This window comes from Pseudophryne corroboree, chromosome 5 (assembly GCF_028390025.1).
Source record: "Pseudophryne corroboree isolate aPseCor3 chromosome 5, aPseCor3.hap2, whole genome shotgun sequence".
Classification (NCBI taxonomy): Eukaryota; Metazoa; Chordata; class Amphibia; order Anura; family Myobatrachidae; genus Pseudophryne; species Pseudophryne corroboree.
Genome location: NC_086448.1, coordinates 115,436,955 through 115,453,883, shown reverse-complemented (window position 1 = coordinate 115,453,883; position 16,929 = coordinate 115,436,955). Strand labels below are relative to the sequence as shown.

At 42.2% G+C, this 16,929-nt stretch overlaps 1 protein-coding gene across 1 annotated transcript in view; it reads left to right on the top strand.

The window, feature by feature from the left end:
* C5H10orf67 (chromosome 5 C10orf67 homolog) overlaps nt 1-16,929 on the top strand; it is a 283,761-nt gene that overhangs the window by 178,067 nt on the left and 88,765 nt on the right. Inside the window, exons 10-12 of the mRNA XM_063921592.1 lie at nt 11,374-11,508; nt 13,499-13,584; nt 13,657-13,722. Of these exons, the coding sequence (XP_063777662.1) occupies nt 11,374-11,508; nt 13,499-13,584; nt 13,657-13,722 (287 nt within the window). The remainder of the gene's footprint in view (nt 1-11,373; nt 11,509-13,498; nt 13,585-13,656; nt 13,723-16,929) is intronic.

The following is a 16,929-nucleotide window of genomic DNA, read 5'->3' as shown; positions in this document are numbered from 1 at the left end:
AAAGAATGGTCTTTCGATGTGGTACAGGCTCTCTGTATCTACGTGGAGAGGACTGCCTCTATCAGGAGGTCAGATACCCTGTTTTGTACATTTTGGTTTTCACAAACGTGGCTGGCCAGCGAATAAGCAAACCTTGGCCAGACGGATTAGAATCGTGATTGCACAAGCCTGTGCGCAGGCTGGACTCCCAGCTCCTGCTGCTATCAAAGCCCATTCTACTCGGTCTGTTGGACCTTCTTGGGCGGCCCGCCGTGGCGCGTCCGCTGAACAATTGTGCAAGGCGGCTACGTGTTCCTCCGTGAATATGTTCATTAGGTTCTATACCTTTGATACTTCCGCCTCCCAGGATGCTTCCTTTGGATGTCGGGTTCTTGTGCCTGCTACAGTGCATCCCTTCCCATGAGGAACTGCTTTAGGACATCCCCTGTGCATGGGCTGGGCCCCTTGATAACTATATATATTAAATACTGATAGTGCATGCAATGTACCAGATTACCAGCAATGCACTGTAGGAAATACACCATAGTCCTGTGCAGTAGAAGGTAACATATGTACCTTATAATTCAAGTGCACAGTCTGGAACCTGATCCCTAGAGGAGGAGGTGGGTCAGTACAACTTGTGGGTTAGTACAACCCTGGTAACAGCAAACTTATACCACAACAAAGACACACATGCGCCTGCCAGGATTATAACTTGCAGGTGCAAATCTGGATTTGCATTTTAAATTATTGCTTATTTAAAGAACTGGCAGACTCACTGGAATCTTGCCAGAGATTGCATCTCACAGGGTATTACATAAGTGCCAAACTGTGTTATGTATATATCAATTCATTAGTACTGTATTATAATCAATTTGGGTACTGTAACTTTACTACTAACTGTCAAGGCAAATGTCCTAGCGACAGGCTTCCACCTCTGCAAGCTGCACAAACTGCGTCCAATTTTTGGGTGCATTTTGCACCTGTAGTTTTTGCGCAAAATACACCCAACACCTGTGTTACAATTATTATTTAATATTGTTATCAATCTGGGCAGCGGCGTCACTGGGGCTGGAGTGCATGTAAGTGTCCACGGCCTAGAGTTTGCGATGCCACACCTCGGTGTATGACATTTTGGGGGCATGACCACACGTCACACCCTTGTTCTCGTCATGCTGGGGGTTTGCACAGTGCTCTGGGAGCTACTGGGCAGCTCCCAGCCTCTCTCAACACAGTAAGGATGATATGCACATACTCGCATCATCCATCATCAATGCTTGGTGAAACTATACGAGAGGGTGACACCAAAATAGCAGAGCAGCTCTGCTATTTTGAGGTCACCCCCTTGTATGGTGTCACTCGATGCTGTCTGCACCCCCCTAGTGACTCCACTATTAGATGTAGAGGATCTTTGTAATGTTGTATTTTGATTTTTTTATTTATTTTTTTCCCCGGGCTTTGGAGCTAGCCCAGCATATACATTTAAATGTTTGGGTTTATTTGATTTTATTCGGATCTAGCTGCTAATTACAGTGTCAAAATAGGTGTTTAGGCGATTTTATCATTTTAGATGTCTGTGAGTATTTAGACTGTTTTTATCATATTTTTAAGCTGTTATACTACAATATTTTATAAATTATTTACACCCTTCAGGGTGTTTATACCCATATATATTTTTCCAATCATTTAGCGAGACAATTGAATTGAGCTGAAAACTGTCCACTCTAGACTCATCACTCATTTCTTTGTAACCTGAGAAGCTGCAGTCAAATTTTTGCCAAGTTATAAGATTTGATTATTTTCTATTAGACACATAAAATTTGGAAATCTAATTTTAGTGTTCATAGACCTTGAACTGATTTTTGTTTGAGGCCGACGTTGCATTACTTATTTTGCCTAGTAAGTGTAAGCCGTATATATTTATATTTTCCAACCTTCCTTATTTTTAGTGCATATAGCAACGTTCTTCATTTTGGCTCCTATCTCAGCTGTCTCTTACCCGTCTGTGTATTTAAATAGAGCACTTGAAACCGGATTTGTTTTACAATATTCCTGTTCCTGGTTAGATACATAAAATAAATAATAATTCTAAAGAAACCATTACATTAACCACTGAACCTCCTTGCCCAATGCTAACACACATTTTGTTCTTTGTTTGAATTGTGGCAGTGATTGGATGTGTTATAAACACATAAAAAGCCCTGGACACCTGCATCTAATTCAGAGGCTATTGCAAAGGTTTATATTTATTTTTTAGCGCAGCCTATTTGCACACAGCTCCGAGGCTTAATGTGTGGGCAATAATAGCATTTTTGTGTTACAGCGAAACATGGTTTTGTTTATTCAGTAGCAATAGAAGTCGTAATGTGGCGTAGATTAGTACAGGTCCTTTATATATAAAAAGGGAAGAGAAGCTTATTAAACAAAACAAATCTGTTTACATAAACATGAGACCAGTTAGCAGGTCAAGAGGGGCTTAGCTTCGGAAACACTTTCCAGCCTGTGCACCGTTTACATTGATCTCATTTGTGCGGCTTCTGAACAACTCGGTCACAATCATCATTTATTGCTGTTTAGGTTCATTGTAATTACTTGTTAGTGTGTTTTCTTTCCATCTCATATTTTCTCATTAGAAATCAACTACCGATATAACTAGGGCTGTTTTTAAGCAATTTACGCACTGGCAGTGGGAAAATACCAGTAAAGGTGCATACATACGGTCAGGGGTGGATTGGGAACAAAAAGCGGCCCTGGAAAAATTTGTACTAGTGGCCCCACATGGGCAGCACCAGAGGTGTATGGTCTAGCCATGGGCCATGGCAGCAGCACCCTCCCCCCAAGACTTTCCAGATAGTGGGCATGTCCGGCATCAAGGGGGAAGTTAAAAGGAAATAAAATTAAATGTTATGAGCACATTATATGATACACCTTTAGAATTTAGGAAACTATATAATTCTTTAGAAAGATATATTTTCTTGCTTATTACACCAACCGTATCCCAATCACTATTCACTCAATCTTATATGTCAGCCAAGCAGGCAGACAGAGCATACACTAGATCATCTGTAATCACAGGCTAAGTGGCAAAGTAATTTTCATATATGCAAATTATTTTGCATCTTATTCATTATGTCTATAAACAGGACCACAAGTCCTCAAACAAAACAGGCCCCACGGGTACGTCGGCCCACCGGGAATCTTCCCTGTAAGCCCTATGGCCAATCCGCCTCTGCATACAGTGAGATATTGTCTATGCCCGATTTTGACTATGCTTTATCCCTTCAACTCCTCCAGAGCCCTGAAGCTCTGATTTTGACTATCTGTACTTTCGATTTTGACTATGGCCCTCATTCCGAGTTGATCGCTAGCTGTCGATGTTCGCTGCGTAGCGATCATTTAAAAAAACAGCAAAACTACGCATGCGTATGAGCCGCAATGCGCACGCGTGTCATACAGGTACAAAGAGCATCGTTGTTTTGCACTGCTTCTAGCGACGGTTCTATTCGCACAGCCGGACGCAAGGAGATTGACAGGACGAGGGCATTTATGGGTGTCAACTGACCATTTTCTGGGAGTGTTTTGAAAAATGCAAGCGTGTCCAGGGCGGGTATCTGACGTCAATTCCGGGACCTTCGTCGCAGCAAACATCGCACAGAATAAGTAACTACAGGGCTGGTCTTGTTCTGTACAAAATGTGTTTGTAGCCGCTCGGCTGCACAGGCGTTCGCACTCTTGCAAAGTGAAATTACACTCCCCTGTGGGCGGCGACTATGCGTTTGCACGGCTGCAAAAAGTAGCTAGCAAGCGATCAACTCGGAATGAGGGCCAATGTATGATTTTGGCTAACTGACTATTTTGAATATACTTTATACTAGGTAGTACACTAGATAGTCAAGATTGACCTGCCTGCACAGTCTATCTAGCCGTGTGATACCGACCCCGCGGGAGTGCACATCGAGATCGAATCGGGATCGCAAGGTGGCTAACTTTCCTTGCATTTTTGACTATATAGTCAAAATCGAAAGCAAAGGTCTCACCGTGTGTATACACCTTAACGCAGTGGTTACCTGAATTTGCAGTTGGGGTGAAGAGGCGGAGTCAATGGAGAATGCTCTATGGTACAATGCTTTTCCTTGCAGTAAATGCAAGTCGACAAACAATGGTAGTTGCTCGGTCATTCCTGGAGATAATTATGTATCAGGTGCTGGAAAGGGGGAGGGGTCACAGACATATTTAGGGGTGGGGATTTGCACCCCCGCCCCTCTCTGTCTGTTAGTAAATGCAAGTCGACAGAGCAGACAGTATCCAAGACCTCGGAACAACAGCAATTTAAAAGTAAAACAATTTAAATGCTGCTCTATTAACTGTGTTGCCCCAGGATTATGTCTAGTATTATGTCATATATGGAAAACACACGACAAAGGAAACTCCTATATTTAAAAGGGGGTATCTCATCTTAGTGTGTGGATTCAGTTATTTCCAATGTCCGTAAAGTGCTGTCGGAGCAGCATGAAGACGGTTAAAACACAGGTACCTCTTGTACTCGTCAACATTTTACATTTGCCTTCATAGCCCATAGTGGTGCACATGAATATGTTGGGCTACCGAGTTGTGCGCAGCCAACATCGCAACTGCAGGTTGCTGAAAATATAATTGTCTCAGAGTACTGTCTGGCTTAGATAGCCGCTCCGGTGTTTTCCATAATCCAAACCCCTTTGACTAATATTGGGTCTGCCTTCCTGTCCTACCCTATTCAAAGCCCAGTTTTGTCCATGTGTTAAAGTGTCCCTATGTGCTATTGTTACATGTGTCCATTTATTGTGCAATTCTTTCATTTTTGTTTCCATGTTATACCTTTATGCATCTGCAACTTGGTCATTCACAGGAGCTTAGGGTGTGAAAAGTGGAAATGCTTCCAAATGGGATGCTTGAAAACAGAGCAAAGTGCTCTTAAAGAGCAACCATTTCAATGCTGGCAGATGGACAGAGAAGAAGTCACCAAGAGCATAAATAAAGTCATAGACAATTGCAAGGCGTGAGAGAGCAAGATGCTATAAGGACGGTAACACAAAGATCAATCCTTATATTTTCTGGCCCTTCAGTATGGGATTATCCCACAGTGCAGGGGGGGTTTTATGCATCTCCTTGTTTTCCATCTAAGATATACATTGTATTGGCAACAAATATGCAACAAAGTGATGGTGTTCAGTAGAGGATTAAAATCTCATCTTCTACTTTCAGCTATTCCTGTACTTCGTTTACAAATAAATAGCTAAGCTCCAGTGACATAAGAAAGTCTTTATTTTATTTTTGTTGCAGAGATGAGAATAAATGGTTTTGTACTAAATTACAAAGAGATCTCTGCCACAGGAGTTTTGCATCTAGATTGGCGTTATCTCTTGAACTGACTTCCCAAAGTGTTATGTTTTAAAATGAATATAGCCAGAGGAATATAATGGGAGAATGTATGGGTTTCCTTGCACGATAAACTCACAGACCATGCCTTTTCTCGTTGACTTTTCCTTGCAGCTCCTGAGGCCGCGAGGAAAAGACCCCTCTATAGTTTAATGTGCGGTGTAAGCCCCGCTGATTGAATTGGCGGCTGCGGGTAATTAGCCATGGGGATGGATTCCTTACAATTTCCATTTCAGGGATATTTACTAAAAGTGGCAAAACCTGGTGCATACAATTTGAAATTTGCTTGGCAGTCTCCTGTGATATAAATGAAACGCTATGGGGGGGGGGGGGGGGGCGATGTTGTGCAGTGCCTTGCTAAAATATTCACCCCCTTTGCATTTTTCTTGTTTTGTTGCCTCACAACCTGTAATTAAAATGGATTGAAGGTTTGCCTTCATTTCATTCACAGAACATGCCTACTTTGAAGATGTTTTTTTTTTATTGTGAAGAAAACAACAAATAGGGCAAAATAACAGAAAATGTCAGCGTGCATAATTATTCACCCCCCTAAAGTCAGTACTTTGCAGAGCCACCTTTTGCAGCGATTACAGCTGCAAGTAGCTTTGGATAAGTCTCTATGAACTTGCCACATCTTGACACTGGGATTTTTGCCCATTCCTCAAGGCAAACTGCTCCAGCTCCTTCATGTTGGATGGTTTCTGCTTGTGGACAACAATCTTCAAGTCTGACCCCAGATTCTCAATTGAATTGAGATCTGGGCTTTGACTAGGCCATTCCAACACATTTAAAAGTTTCCCCTTAAACCATCCGAATGTTGCTTTAGCAGTATGCTTCGGGTCATTGTCCGGCTGGAAGGTGAACCTCCGTCTCAGTCTCAAATCACAGGCAGACTGAAACCGGTTTTGCTCAAGAATATCCCTGTATTTAGTACCATCCATCTTTCCCTTGACTCGAAACAGTTTCCCATTCCCTGCTGCTGAAAAACATCCCCACAGCATGATGCTGCCACCACCATGTTTCACTGTGGGTATGGTGTTCTTGGGGTGATGGGATGTGTTGGGTTTGCGCCAGACATAGCATTTTCCTTGGTGCCCGAAAAGTTACATTTTAGTCTCATCTGACAAGAGCACCTTCCTCCATACATTTGGCGAGTCGTCAACATGCCTTTTGGCAAACTCATAACGTGCCTTCTTATTTTTAACACTAAGTAATGGCTTTTTTTCTGGCCACTCTTCCATTTGACCCAGCTCTATGGAGTTTATGGCTTATTCTTGTGGTCCTATGCGCAGATACAACAGTCTCTGCTATGAAACGCTGCAGCTCCTTCAGGGTTACCTTTGGTCTCTGTGCTGCTTCTCTGATTAATGCCCTCCTTGCTTGGTCTGTGAGTTTTGGTGGCTGGCCCCCTCTTGGCAGGATTGTTGTGGTACCATGTTCTTTCCATTTGAAGATGATGGATTTGATGGTGCTCCGGGGAATCAGCAAAGAGTTGGATATTTTTTTATAACCCAACCCTGACTTGTACTTCTCAACAACTTTGTCCCTGACTTGTTTGGAGAGCTCCTTGGTCTTCATAGTGTGATGCCTCTTGCTTAGTGGTGTTGCAGCCTCTGGGGCCTTTCAGAAAAGGTGTGTTTATACTGACAGATCATGTGACACTTAGATTGCACACAGGTGGACTTCATTTCACTAATTATGTGACTTTGGAAGGTAATTAGTTGCACCAGAACTTTTAACGGGGGCTTCATAGCAAAGGGGGTGAATACATATGCACATGCCAATTTTCTGATTTTTATTTTTAAAAATTATTTTTTATATACATTTTTCACATTTCACTTCACCAACTTAGACTGTTTTGTGCAGATCCATCACATAAGATTCAGATAAAAAATAAATAAATTAAATTACAGGTTTTTTTAAAGTGGCGATCATTTACATGGCAAGACCAGGTTGATTTTGCCATGTAAATGATTGCCACTTAAAAAAAAAAGGAGAACTCTCCCAATATCTCTCACTTTCTGATTCTCGCACCCTATTACATTCCCCCCTACATGTTTGGGCACAAGTACATGGAAGACACATAATGACATCTTTAAGATCCCAGCAAAATTTGGAAGGGTTTAGTTTTAACATAAAGAAAGTTGTTGGTTTGTTTGTGCTGTTAAAGAGATTCCTAGATTTATTAATTGTCATGGTTGGCGTAGTGGTTAGCATTACTGCCTCACAGCAGTGAGGTCCCACGATGGCCCTACCTATGTGGAGTTTGTATATTCTCCCCAAGCTTGCGTGGGTTTCCAGGTACTCCGGGTTTTCTCCCACAATATAAAAATATACTGGTCTGTATGTGTGTGTAGGGAGTATAGATTGTAAGCTCCGCTGGGTCAGGGATTGCTTTGAATGGACAGATATTCTCTGTGAAGTGCTGCAGAATATGTGTGCACTATATACATAGCTGTTAATAAATACAATATATAAGGTCAGTACAAATGAAAAAACATTCTGGGGCTCTGTACGGCAACAACAAAACAATCTCACATTGCACAAGATAATTCACCAGTATTCTGCCCACTCATACAACTGTATTTATCTGTTTATATCAGTGATAAGCAACCTGGTATACCTCGGGCCTGCATTCGGCCCTCCAACCTTCAGAAGAGACGCACATTACTCTTAATCGCAGTAGTTAGTTAAATGAATACATTTAATCATTGAAAGAGACACCTATGACAACAGTCCCTAGAACGGAGCTAGGAGCTGTAAGTGTGAAGGCTTGTAGGACTGCCTGATGCCGACCACTGGTTTAGATTACATAGAGGAAAGTATACAAGGTATGGAATCATTTTGGAAATAAGTCGATTTAAGGTTTATACACTGATATATATATATATATATAATATATTGTGGCAAACCAAAATGATAATTAAATGTCTGCACTGTGCACACGTCTTGCTGAACCAGCTTGCTGTACTATTTTCAGGATTGTCAGGATAACACAGACAGCATTGGCATCTGTTCCAGCATCACACCAGTAAAGTATTCCCTTCCACCCTGTCACTGAATAATAGACACTTGACCCAAACACAAGAACATAACTTATACCTCCTCCCCAGCACTCACTAGCTAAACCCATGTGATCTACCTGTGGCGCTGAGCTGTGTGTGCAGGGATGTGTGACGAATTCACCCTGTCTTTACCTTGATTCTGCAGACTCCCACTGAAAGCATTAGTCTCTCTCATAAGGGACTCGGACAAACTACCCTGTTTGTCACATACCCCTCCCTTTAATTCGCCACCCTAGGTGCTGCGGATATTGGGGAGAATGTAATAGGGTGTGAAAATCAGGAAGTGAGACATTTTGTGGGAGTTCTCCTGATTATTTTTTTCTAAAGTGGCAATCATTTACATTGCAAAATCAACCTGGTTTTGCCATGTAAATGATTGCCGCCTAAAAAAACTGGAGAACTGTCACTAAATCTGTCACTTCCTTATCCTCACACCGTATTATGGGGGTAATTCTGAGTTGATCGCAGCAGCAAATTTTTTAGCAGTTGGGCAAAACCATGTGCACTGCAGGGGGGGACAGATATAACATGTGCAGAGAGAGTTAGATAAGTTAGATATGGGTGGGGTGTATTCAAACTGAAATCTAAATTGCAGTGTAAAAATAAAGCAGGCAGTATTTACCCTGCACAGAAACTAAATAACCCACCTAAATCTAACTCTCTCTGCAAATGTTATATCTGCCCCCCCTGCAGTGCACATGGTTTTGCCCAATTGCTAACAAACATGCTGCTGCGATCAACTCAGAATTACCCCCTATATTCACCCTGTTGTCTTTGGCAAACTGTTCTTTTTTGCCACTAAAGCACGTCCCTGATATATATATATATATATATATATATATATATATAGTTTCCTGAAGGTTCAAATTAAAATGTGCTCTGTTAGTGCCCAGGTGACCATATAGGTAAGTGTCTCTTAAGTTTAAAGTGTCAGCAGCTGACCAGAAAGTGACAGTTTGGACTATAGAGGAACAAGGTATCACTATGACAGCTTCACCAAAGATAAATGTCTAAGGCCCTCATTCCGAGTTGTTCGCTCGCTAGCTGCTTTTAGCAGCCGTGCAAACGCTAGGCCGCCGCCCTCTGGGAGTGTATCTTAGCTTAGCAGAAGTGCGAACGAAAATGATCGCAGAGCGGCTACAAAATAATTTTGTGCAGCTTCAGAGTAGCTCCAGACCTACTCCTAGCTTGCGATCACTACAGACTATTTAGTTCCTGTTTTGACGTCATGAACATGCCCTGTGTTCGGCCAGCCACGCCTGCGTTACCCCAGGCACGCATGCGTTTGTATCTGACACACCTTCGTTTTTCCACACACTCCCCAAAAACGGTCAGTTACTTCCCAGAAACACCCACTTCCTGTCAATCACTCTGTGGCCAGCAGTGCGACTGAAAAGCGTCGCTAGACCTTGTGTGAAACTGCATCGGCTGTTGTGAAAGTACGTTGCACGTGCACATTGCGCCCCATACACATGCGCAGAAGTGCCGTTTCTTTGCCTGATCGGTACAGTATATACTATCAAGTGTCGTGTGTCTGTCTCTCTGGGATTACTTGGTAGTTGCATATTTCTACAAAGGCACGCAGGAATCTTTGCTTTAGTTACTGTGAGTGCTGATCCAGCTGCTTTTCTTATATATATTTTTTAAATTTAATTTACGTAAATCCAGTCACTATTTATTTATTATTATTATTATATATATATTTATTTATTTATTTATACATATTCTTTTTCACTGTTTTTGCTTTTTTGCAAGTACATATGTGGCACAGCACTTTGGTTAGTTTTTTTAAACTTGCAAATGGGTATGAAGGAAAGTGTGATACAGAGATCATTACCATGTGAGGCACAGAACATCCATTCTTACTTCATATGGAATTTGCACAGAAGAAAGTGGTGCATTAGCAGAGCAGATTCGGTATCCTTTTTGAAAAGTGTTTTACTGACCTATGAATTAGAAAGCAGAAAAATGATTTATGTTTTTCCTATAAAATGATGCAAAACATAATTCTGATTTCATAGCTATGTTTAATGAGGAATTTTCTTTTGTTATTACTCTGGTCCTTGATACCTCTATGTGCAGAGTACAATTATTTATATTCTTATACAGATGTCTATATATTATTAAAGTGTAATAAAACCAAACAAAATGTGTAGTTGATGATAGAATTAGGTAGCTACGGTGAAGTGCCCAATGTAACTCACTATTGTCTGTCATTTGGATGAATGAGAAGCTCAGGGAGTTAGAAAATGGCCTCCTAAGCATGAAGATTGCCTACTGTTACGGCATGAGGGGATCTGCAGATCCAGGAGCTGTTATTTAGGGTAAGGGATAGACAATGGGAGCAGAGGTTTAGGGTTAGGCTACTGGAGCCGAGATTAGGGTAAGTCAGACTTACTTCCGGAAGCCATTAGGACGTCACTAGAATACACTGCTGGAGCCCCTGTTTCAGGTAAGTCATCACTAGATCACTACCTCAACAGGGACCTGTTGACTACATTCTAATCATGTAGATGTTGAGATTTCATCTGTGTTTCATAAACTGTAATTTATGAGATTTATAGTTAAGTGGAGTACTTATGTTCTAAAGCAGTGTAGGCAACCTGTGGCACTCCAGCTACAGTGGAACCACACACCAGCATGTATTGCCCAGATTTTTTATTTTTTTTTTAAACTATAGCAGGGCATGCTGGGATATGTAGTTCTAAAGTAAAGTATATGTGACCCCCCCCCCCCCCCCCAACCTCTCAAAACACATATAAGTGTGTCATTTATTGGAAAGTGACCCATCATTATAGTTCTCCATATGTGGTTATATTAATCTTGCATAATGCATTTCACCTACATTCAAAATTCATATGTACATAGAAAAGTTTAAATACATATTTATTTTTATTTTTATTATTCTTCCCAGCAATCACAAGTCCAACGAGAACATGAACAAAATCTCATGGGAGAGATTGAGAAACAAAAACAACAATTGACCCTTCAAGCAGAACAGCTGAAGGAAATGAAAGAAAAATCCAAGTCACCTAAACTTGAAGTAGATGTGAGTAGTTATTTACTGGATTAAGTCTTTCAAGTAGCCCCCTAGGTGTGCCAGAGATTACATAGACGCTCACAGAACGTGGGTGTGCAGTGGGGGCATCTATTATTTCTGAGAGTACAGTACATCCAGTGAAAACACAAAACTGTGATTAATACTATTCACAAGTCATGACCAATGTTTACGAGGCACAGACTCCTCTTGAATTGACGTGCTACATATTCATAAATTCAGCCTGCAGCATGGCTGCACACAGTGAATGACGGTGCTTTTACATGTTTTGTCTTACATTTTGATATAGTAAAGAATTTTAATACATTCTTGTTGCTATATGGACCTAGGGGGAGATATCGCTAACCTTTTAAAGAGGATAAGTGAAAATGTTTCCCCAAGCAACTATCAGATTCTAGCTATCATTTATCTAGTACATTCTATTAAAGGATAGCTAGAATCTGATTGGTTGCTGTGCGCAACACCTCCTCTTGTCATCTTTAGAAGGTTTGTGAAATCTCTCTTTAGAGTTATACAGTGCCCCTAATATGTAATACCCCTTACAGACTGCCAACAATAACCCGGGTTATTGCACGTGAACACGCAGCAACCTGGGTTGTGGCGCAGTCTGAAAGGGGCAAATTGAAATAACCCGGTATTTTAACACGGGTAGCGAGTATGGTTAAATAACACGTTTTCAACATGGCTCGCGGTGTAGTGTGAATAGGTAAGTCAGGTCGATGTGACCCAGCACCCGTTCACACCATAGGAAGAGGAGGTACTTGAAGATGCATGCATCGGCTGTGACGCCACCAACCCGGCAATAAGCTGCCAGTCTGAAAGGGGTCTCAGACGTTTTGCACCTGGGAAGGACCCGTGTACAAATCCCAGGCGCTACCCAGCTATAGCGGTCTAAAAGGGGTATTACTTACACACAAAGCAGAGTGAGGGATTACATTTTATACGTTGTTTAATATTCCATTTATATAATGAATGCAAGCTGCCTCCACAGGTGGTGCAAAATTAAATGTAGCAATAGGCTTTAGTGGCCAAATTATGAAAAATGAAAGAGACATCAGTGGTTTAAATCAACAGGACAAAATATAATTGGTAAAATACCTATAATCAGGCTATGGCCCAACCCTTGTCACTTGTTTGGCCCACAGGGCTAATGAATGAAATTAGGGGGAGAAGAGGAATTCTTTCCTGAGACCTAAGCCATCCATGTCCCTGGGATATGAGACCGTGACCAATTCCCAATTCCTGTTGTAACTTGTTGTTTAAACTGTGAACTGTTATTGTGCAGTCCTCCAGCCTCACTTTTACCCAAGCCACACCAGCTTTTACAATAGCCACACCCACTATTTTTTATCGCACTTGTAGTATTTTCCCACATCTAGGCTCACCTTCCTAATTGGCATTGCCCTGGCAATTTACTTTTACCCTTGTCTGTAATAAATATGGCAGTACAATGGGTCTAATTCAGTTTGGATCGCAGTGTGGAATTATTGAGAAAAAGATGTGGGCGCATGCGCATCATCCGTCTTGCGCATGCGTCCGCAGAAAATGCGATCACCTCTGCCTGTCAGTCAGGCAGAGGCGGGCGGGGGGGGTTGGGGGGGCAACGCTCCATTTCGAGGGAGGAGACGGAGTGTTGCAGGGAACGGATGCAGCCAAACGGGGGCGTATCGGGCGTGAACACGGTGGCTGCATGACGTCACATTCTCGATCGCGGCGGGCTTCCTGTGGGCAGGAGGCTTCACTAATTTCTACGATGAAGCAGAAATTGCGAGGCGATCGCAATTTCTGCTTCATTAAGGGGGGGTGAGGCGGCGGTCAGCACGCTGGACGGCCTTGCTATGCGATGGGCGGCCCCCAGCATGCTAGGAAAAGGATTGCAAATAATGCTAATTAGCAGAATCTGCAATTCTTACTGAATTGGGCCCAATATCCCTTACATTGTGTTACATAACATTCCGACTATATTTTCTCATTGTAACAGAATATACATGCAGACAAGGAAAAGCTGCTCACACAGATTAAGAACCTCCTAAGTGTGAAAGAAGAGGATGCAAAGACCATAGAGAGGTAACAAGTAGCTGTTTTATACACAGTGTTGTCAGAGCTTCAGGTTCCTGTCTGACACTTTCTACATTATAGGTTACAGAGGGAGCTTGAAAGGATTAATAAAACCTGGGAAAAGAAGTTTGACATTCTAAAGCAAAGGTGAGTAATTACAGTATGTCATGACATGCACAGGGCTTGGTCAGTACCGCTTCTCTTCTCATGGGGGCAGAATCCTAATCTGTAAAGTGTCTGCTGTTAGTGTAACAGGTCATGGATTCTAATCCTGGGTATGACTGCTAAGAAATGTGTGATTTATAATAAAAGACAATTAAATGTATAAATACAGTATATAAATTTTTTTCAGAACATGCCATACACACACACACACACACACACACACACACACACACACACACACACACACACACACACACACACACATTTTATATATATATATATATATATATATATATATAGATAGATACACACGCACGCACGCGCACATGCATACATACATATATTTACTGTATCTTCATATAGGAAATAGGGGGGCACCAATATTTATCTTGCCTCCGGGCAACTGTGACGAACTTACGCCACTGGTATCTGCATATCTGCACAATATAACTATAGTAAAAGCAGCACCGTAGAGAGATGGTTTGTCCAGGAAAGATTATCTGTACATGCCTGAGACTGGTTGTATGGAGTCTCTAGGGCACATCAGTCACAGACAGTACAGGCACTGCATATTGTGGCTGGAACAGGTGGTGTCCTTGAGGCTTTATGAATGAACATTGGACATGAATTCAAAATCATACTCGTTGGTCCCCAGTAACATGACAGTTGGTAACGTCATGTAGATTAAACTGTAATTGCCATGCTCTTGACCATTCCTCTAGTCTACCTAGAGCCTCAATCATTTGTTTTACCCCTCCTGGTGTGTCTACCCTGTTGCATACCTTTGTGTCATCTACAAAAAGGCATACTTTCCCTTTAATGCATTTGCAAATTACAGTTTAATTCACAAAATGCAAAATCATACACTTGGGTCTCAAAAAATCAAAGGCTAAATATAGTATTATTGGCACTATACTGGAAACTACTGAGGAGGAAAGGGATCTAGGAGTCACTATTTCAGGTGACTTAAAGGCAGGTAAGCAATGTAACAAAGCAATGAGGAAGGCTAGTCAGATGCTTGGCTGCATTGGGAGAGGAATCAGCAGCAGAAAGAAAGAAGTAATAATGCCACTGTATAGGTCATTGGTACGGACTCATCTAGAATACTGTGTTTAATTCTGGAGGCCATATCTGCAGAAGGATATTAATACATTAGAGACTGTACAAAGAAGGGCAACTAAAATGATGCATGGCCTACATCACAAAACATACCCAGAAAGACTAAGAAATCTCAATATGTATAGTTTGGAGCAGAGAAGGGAAAGGGGGGACATGATAGAAACTTTCAAATATATCAATCATTTTAACAAAGTCCAGGAGGGAAGCATTCTCCAAACGAAGATAAGTATTAGAACACGAGGACATGCACTGAGACTGGAGGGGGGGAGGTTCAGGGGAATTTTGGGGAAAAATTACTTCACAGAAAGGGTAGTGGATAAGTGGAATAGCCTCCCGTCAGAGGTGGTAGAGGCTAAGACAGTAGAGCAATTTAAGCATGCATGGGATAGACATAAGGATATCCTTGCAAAGAAATAAGGATCAAATAAGGTTTGAGGTAAAAATATGGTAAAAAAGGGGCAGACTAGATTGGCCAAGTGGTTCTTATTTGCCGTCACATTCTATGTTTAAAGGCTTATGCAGCAATAGGAACGAATCGAAAAGAAGCATTTTTTTTATTATTTGCAAACAGGTAAAATATGTGTGTGCGCAGACATGAAGCTACGAGCAGACGCTTACATACTTCCTACATTTGCGCAGTGTGCACTATTGGTACATAGATGCATCTCCTCCTAGTAGCCATGCACCCCAGCTCCCAGGCCCGCCTGAAATCTTGCCAGTTCTGACTCTATAAGTCCAGGATTTAATAATATACATGTTTGAGCACAGATGGTTACATCAAACTGATGGATGTTCTAATTAAGCTACTGTGCTTAACAAAGGATAGCCTTAAACATGGACTGCTATGTATTCTATAGGTAGTTGAGCAGCGCAGTATCTGTATAACAAATTCAAGTGCTGCTAAGAATGATGTCAGCAGTGTGTGTGTGCTTGAAGCCCAGGAGGAGGGTCAGCTTGTGTATGTCATCCTGCGACTTTTACTACATACACTGCTCCATCTCCATGGCTTCTTCTGTAGCCTGCAGTCATCTTTAGATCATACGTCAGAAGTGTTTTCTTCTGTTGCCCTGGGTTATGACACAGCTCTGTCTGCTTTCTGCATGGGGCACTTCTGTATCCAGTTCGCAGCTGTATGTCCTATCCCAGGGTAATGATAATATTCAATTCTGCCAAAGATATAGGGGCGGATCTGAGTCAGAGACAAGTGGGAAAGTGGACATTTCTTATCAGAGCCGGATTAACGGCGGGGCGGAAGGGGCGGTCGTCCCGGGGCCCCCACACACTGTCCTCACAACTGCAAAAAAAAATCGGAGTAGGAGTACAGCATTTACCTGTCTCTTCTCCGTCCTCCTCGGCAGCTGGGACGTTTCATTACAGCTGCTGCCGCCGAGGAGCTTCACTCACTGCAGTGTGAAGTCTTGCGAGATTTGACATTATCTCGCGAGACTTCACACTGTAGTGAGTGAAGCTCCTCGGTGGCCGCAGCTGTAATGGAACGTCTCAGCTGCCGAGGAGGACGGAGAGGAGACAGGTAAATGCTGTACTCCTACTCCAATGTTTTTTTGCAGTTGTGAGGACAGTGTGTGGGGGCCCCACAAATTTGTTGCCCACGGGCCCCCACAGAGTGGCACAGACCTTAATCCGGCCCTGTTTCTTACGGATGTCCATGTGATGCGCATACGCTAGATCAGACATACATTAACTCACAGATACATCTATTGGTTGATGGGCCACACTTTCTGTGAAATAGGCATCTCTGGGTTGTAACTGGGCGGCGACCATACGTTTCATGGGAGTGTGGTGGGCAGGTAATCCAATTTACATGCATGATCGTGCAAGTCCAGATAATAATGATGACAATGTGTCTGCAGAGAGGAACCCAGTGGGTGGGACAGGTGTCCACTTCACTCACAGGGATTTGTTTGACATCTCGGTGGATTCTTTTGATTATACATGAAGGTAAGTAGAATGCTTTGGCTGGACAGAAGAGGGGCTGCAGTTACCTATGGCTCATACAGAGATAGCTAAATGTACAGCAATAAGCCAGAAAAGTGAGATATTCTGTAGAAG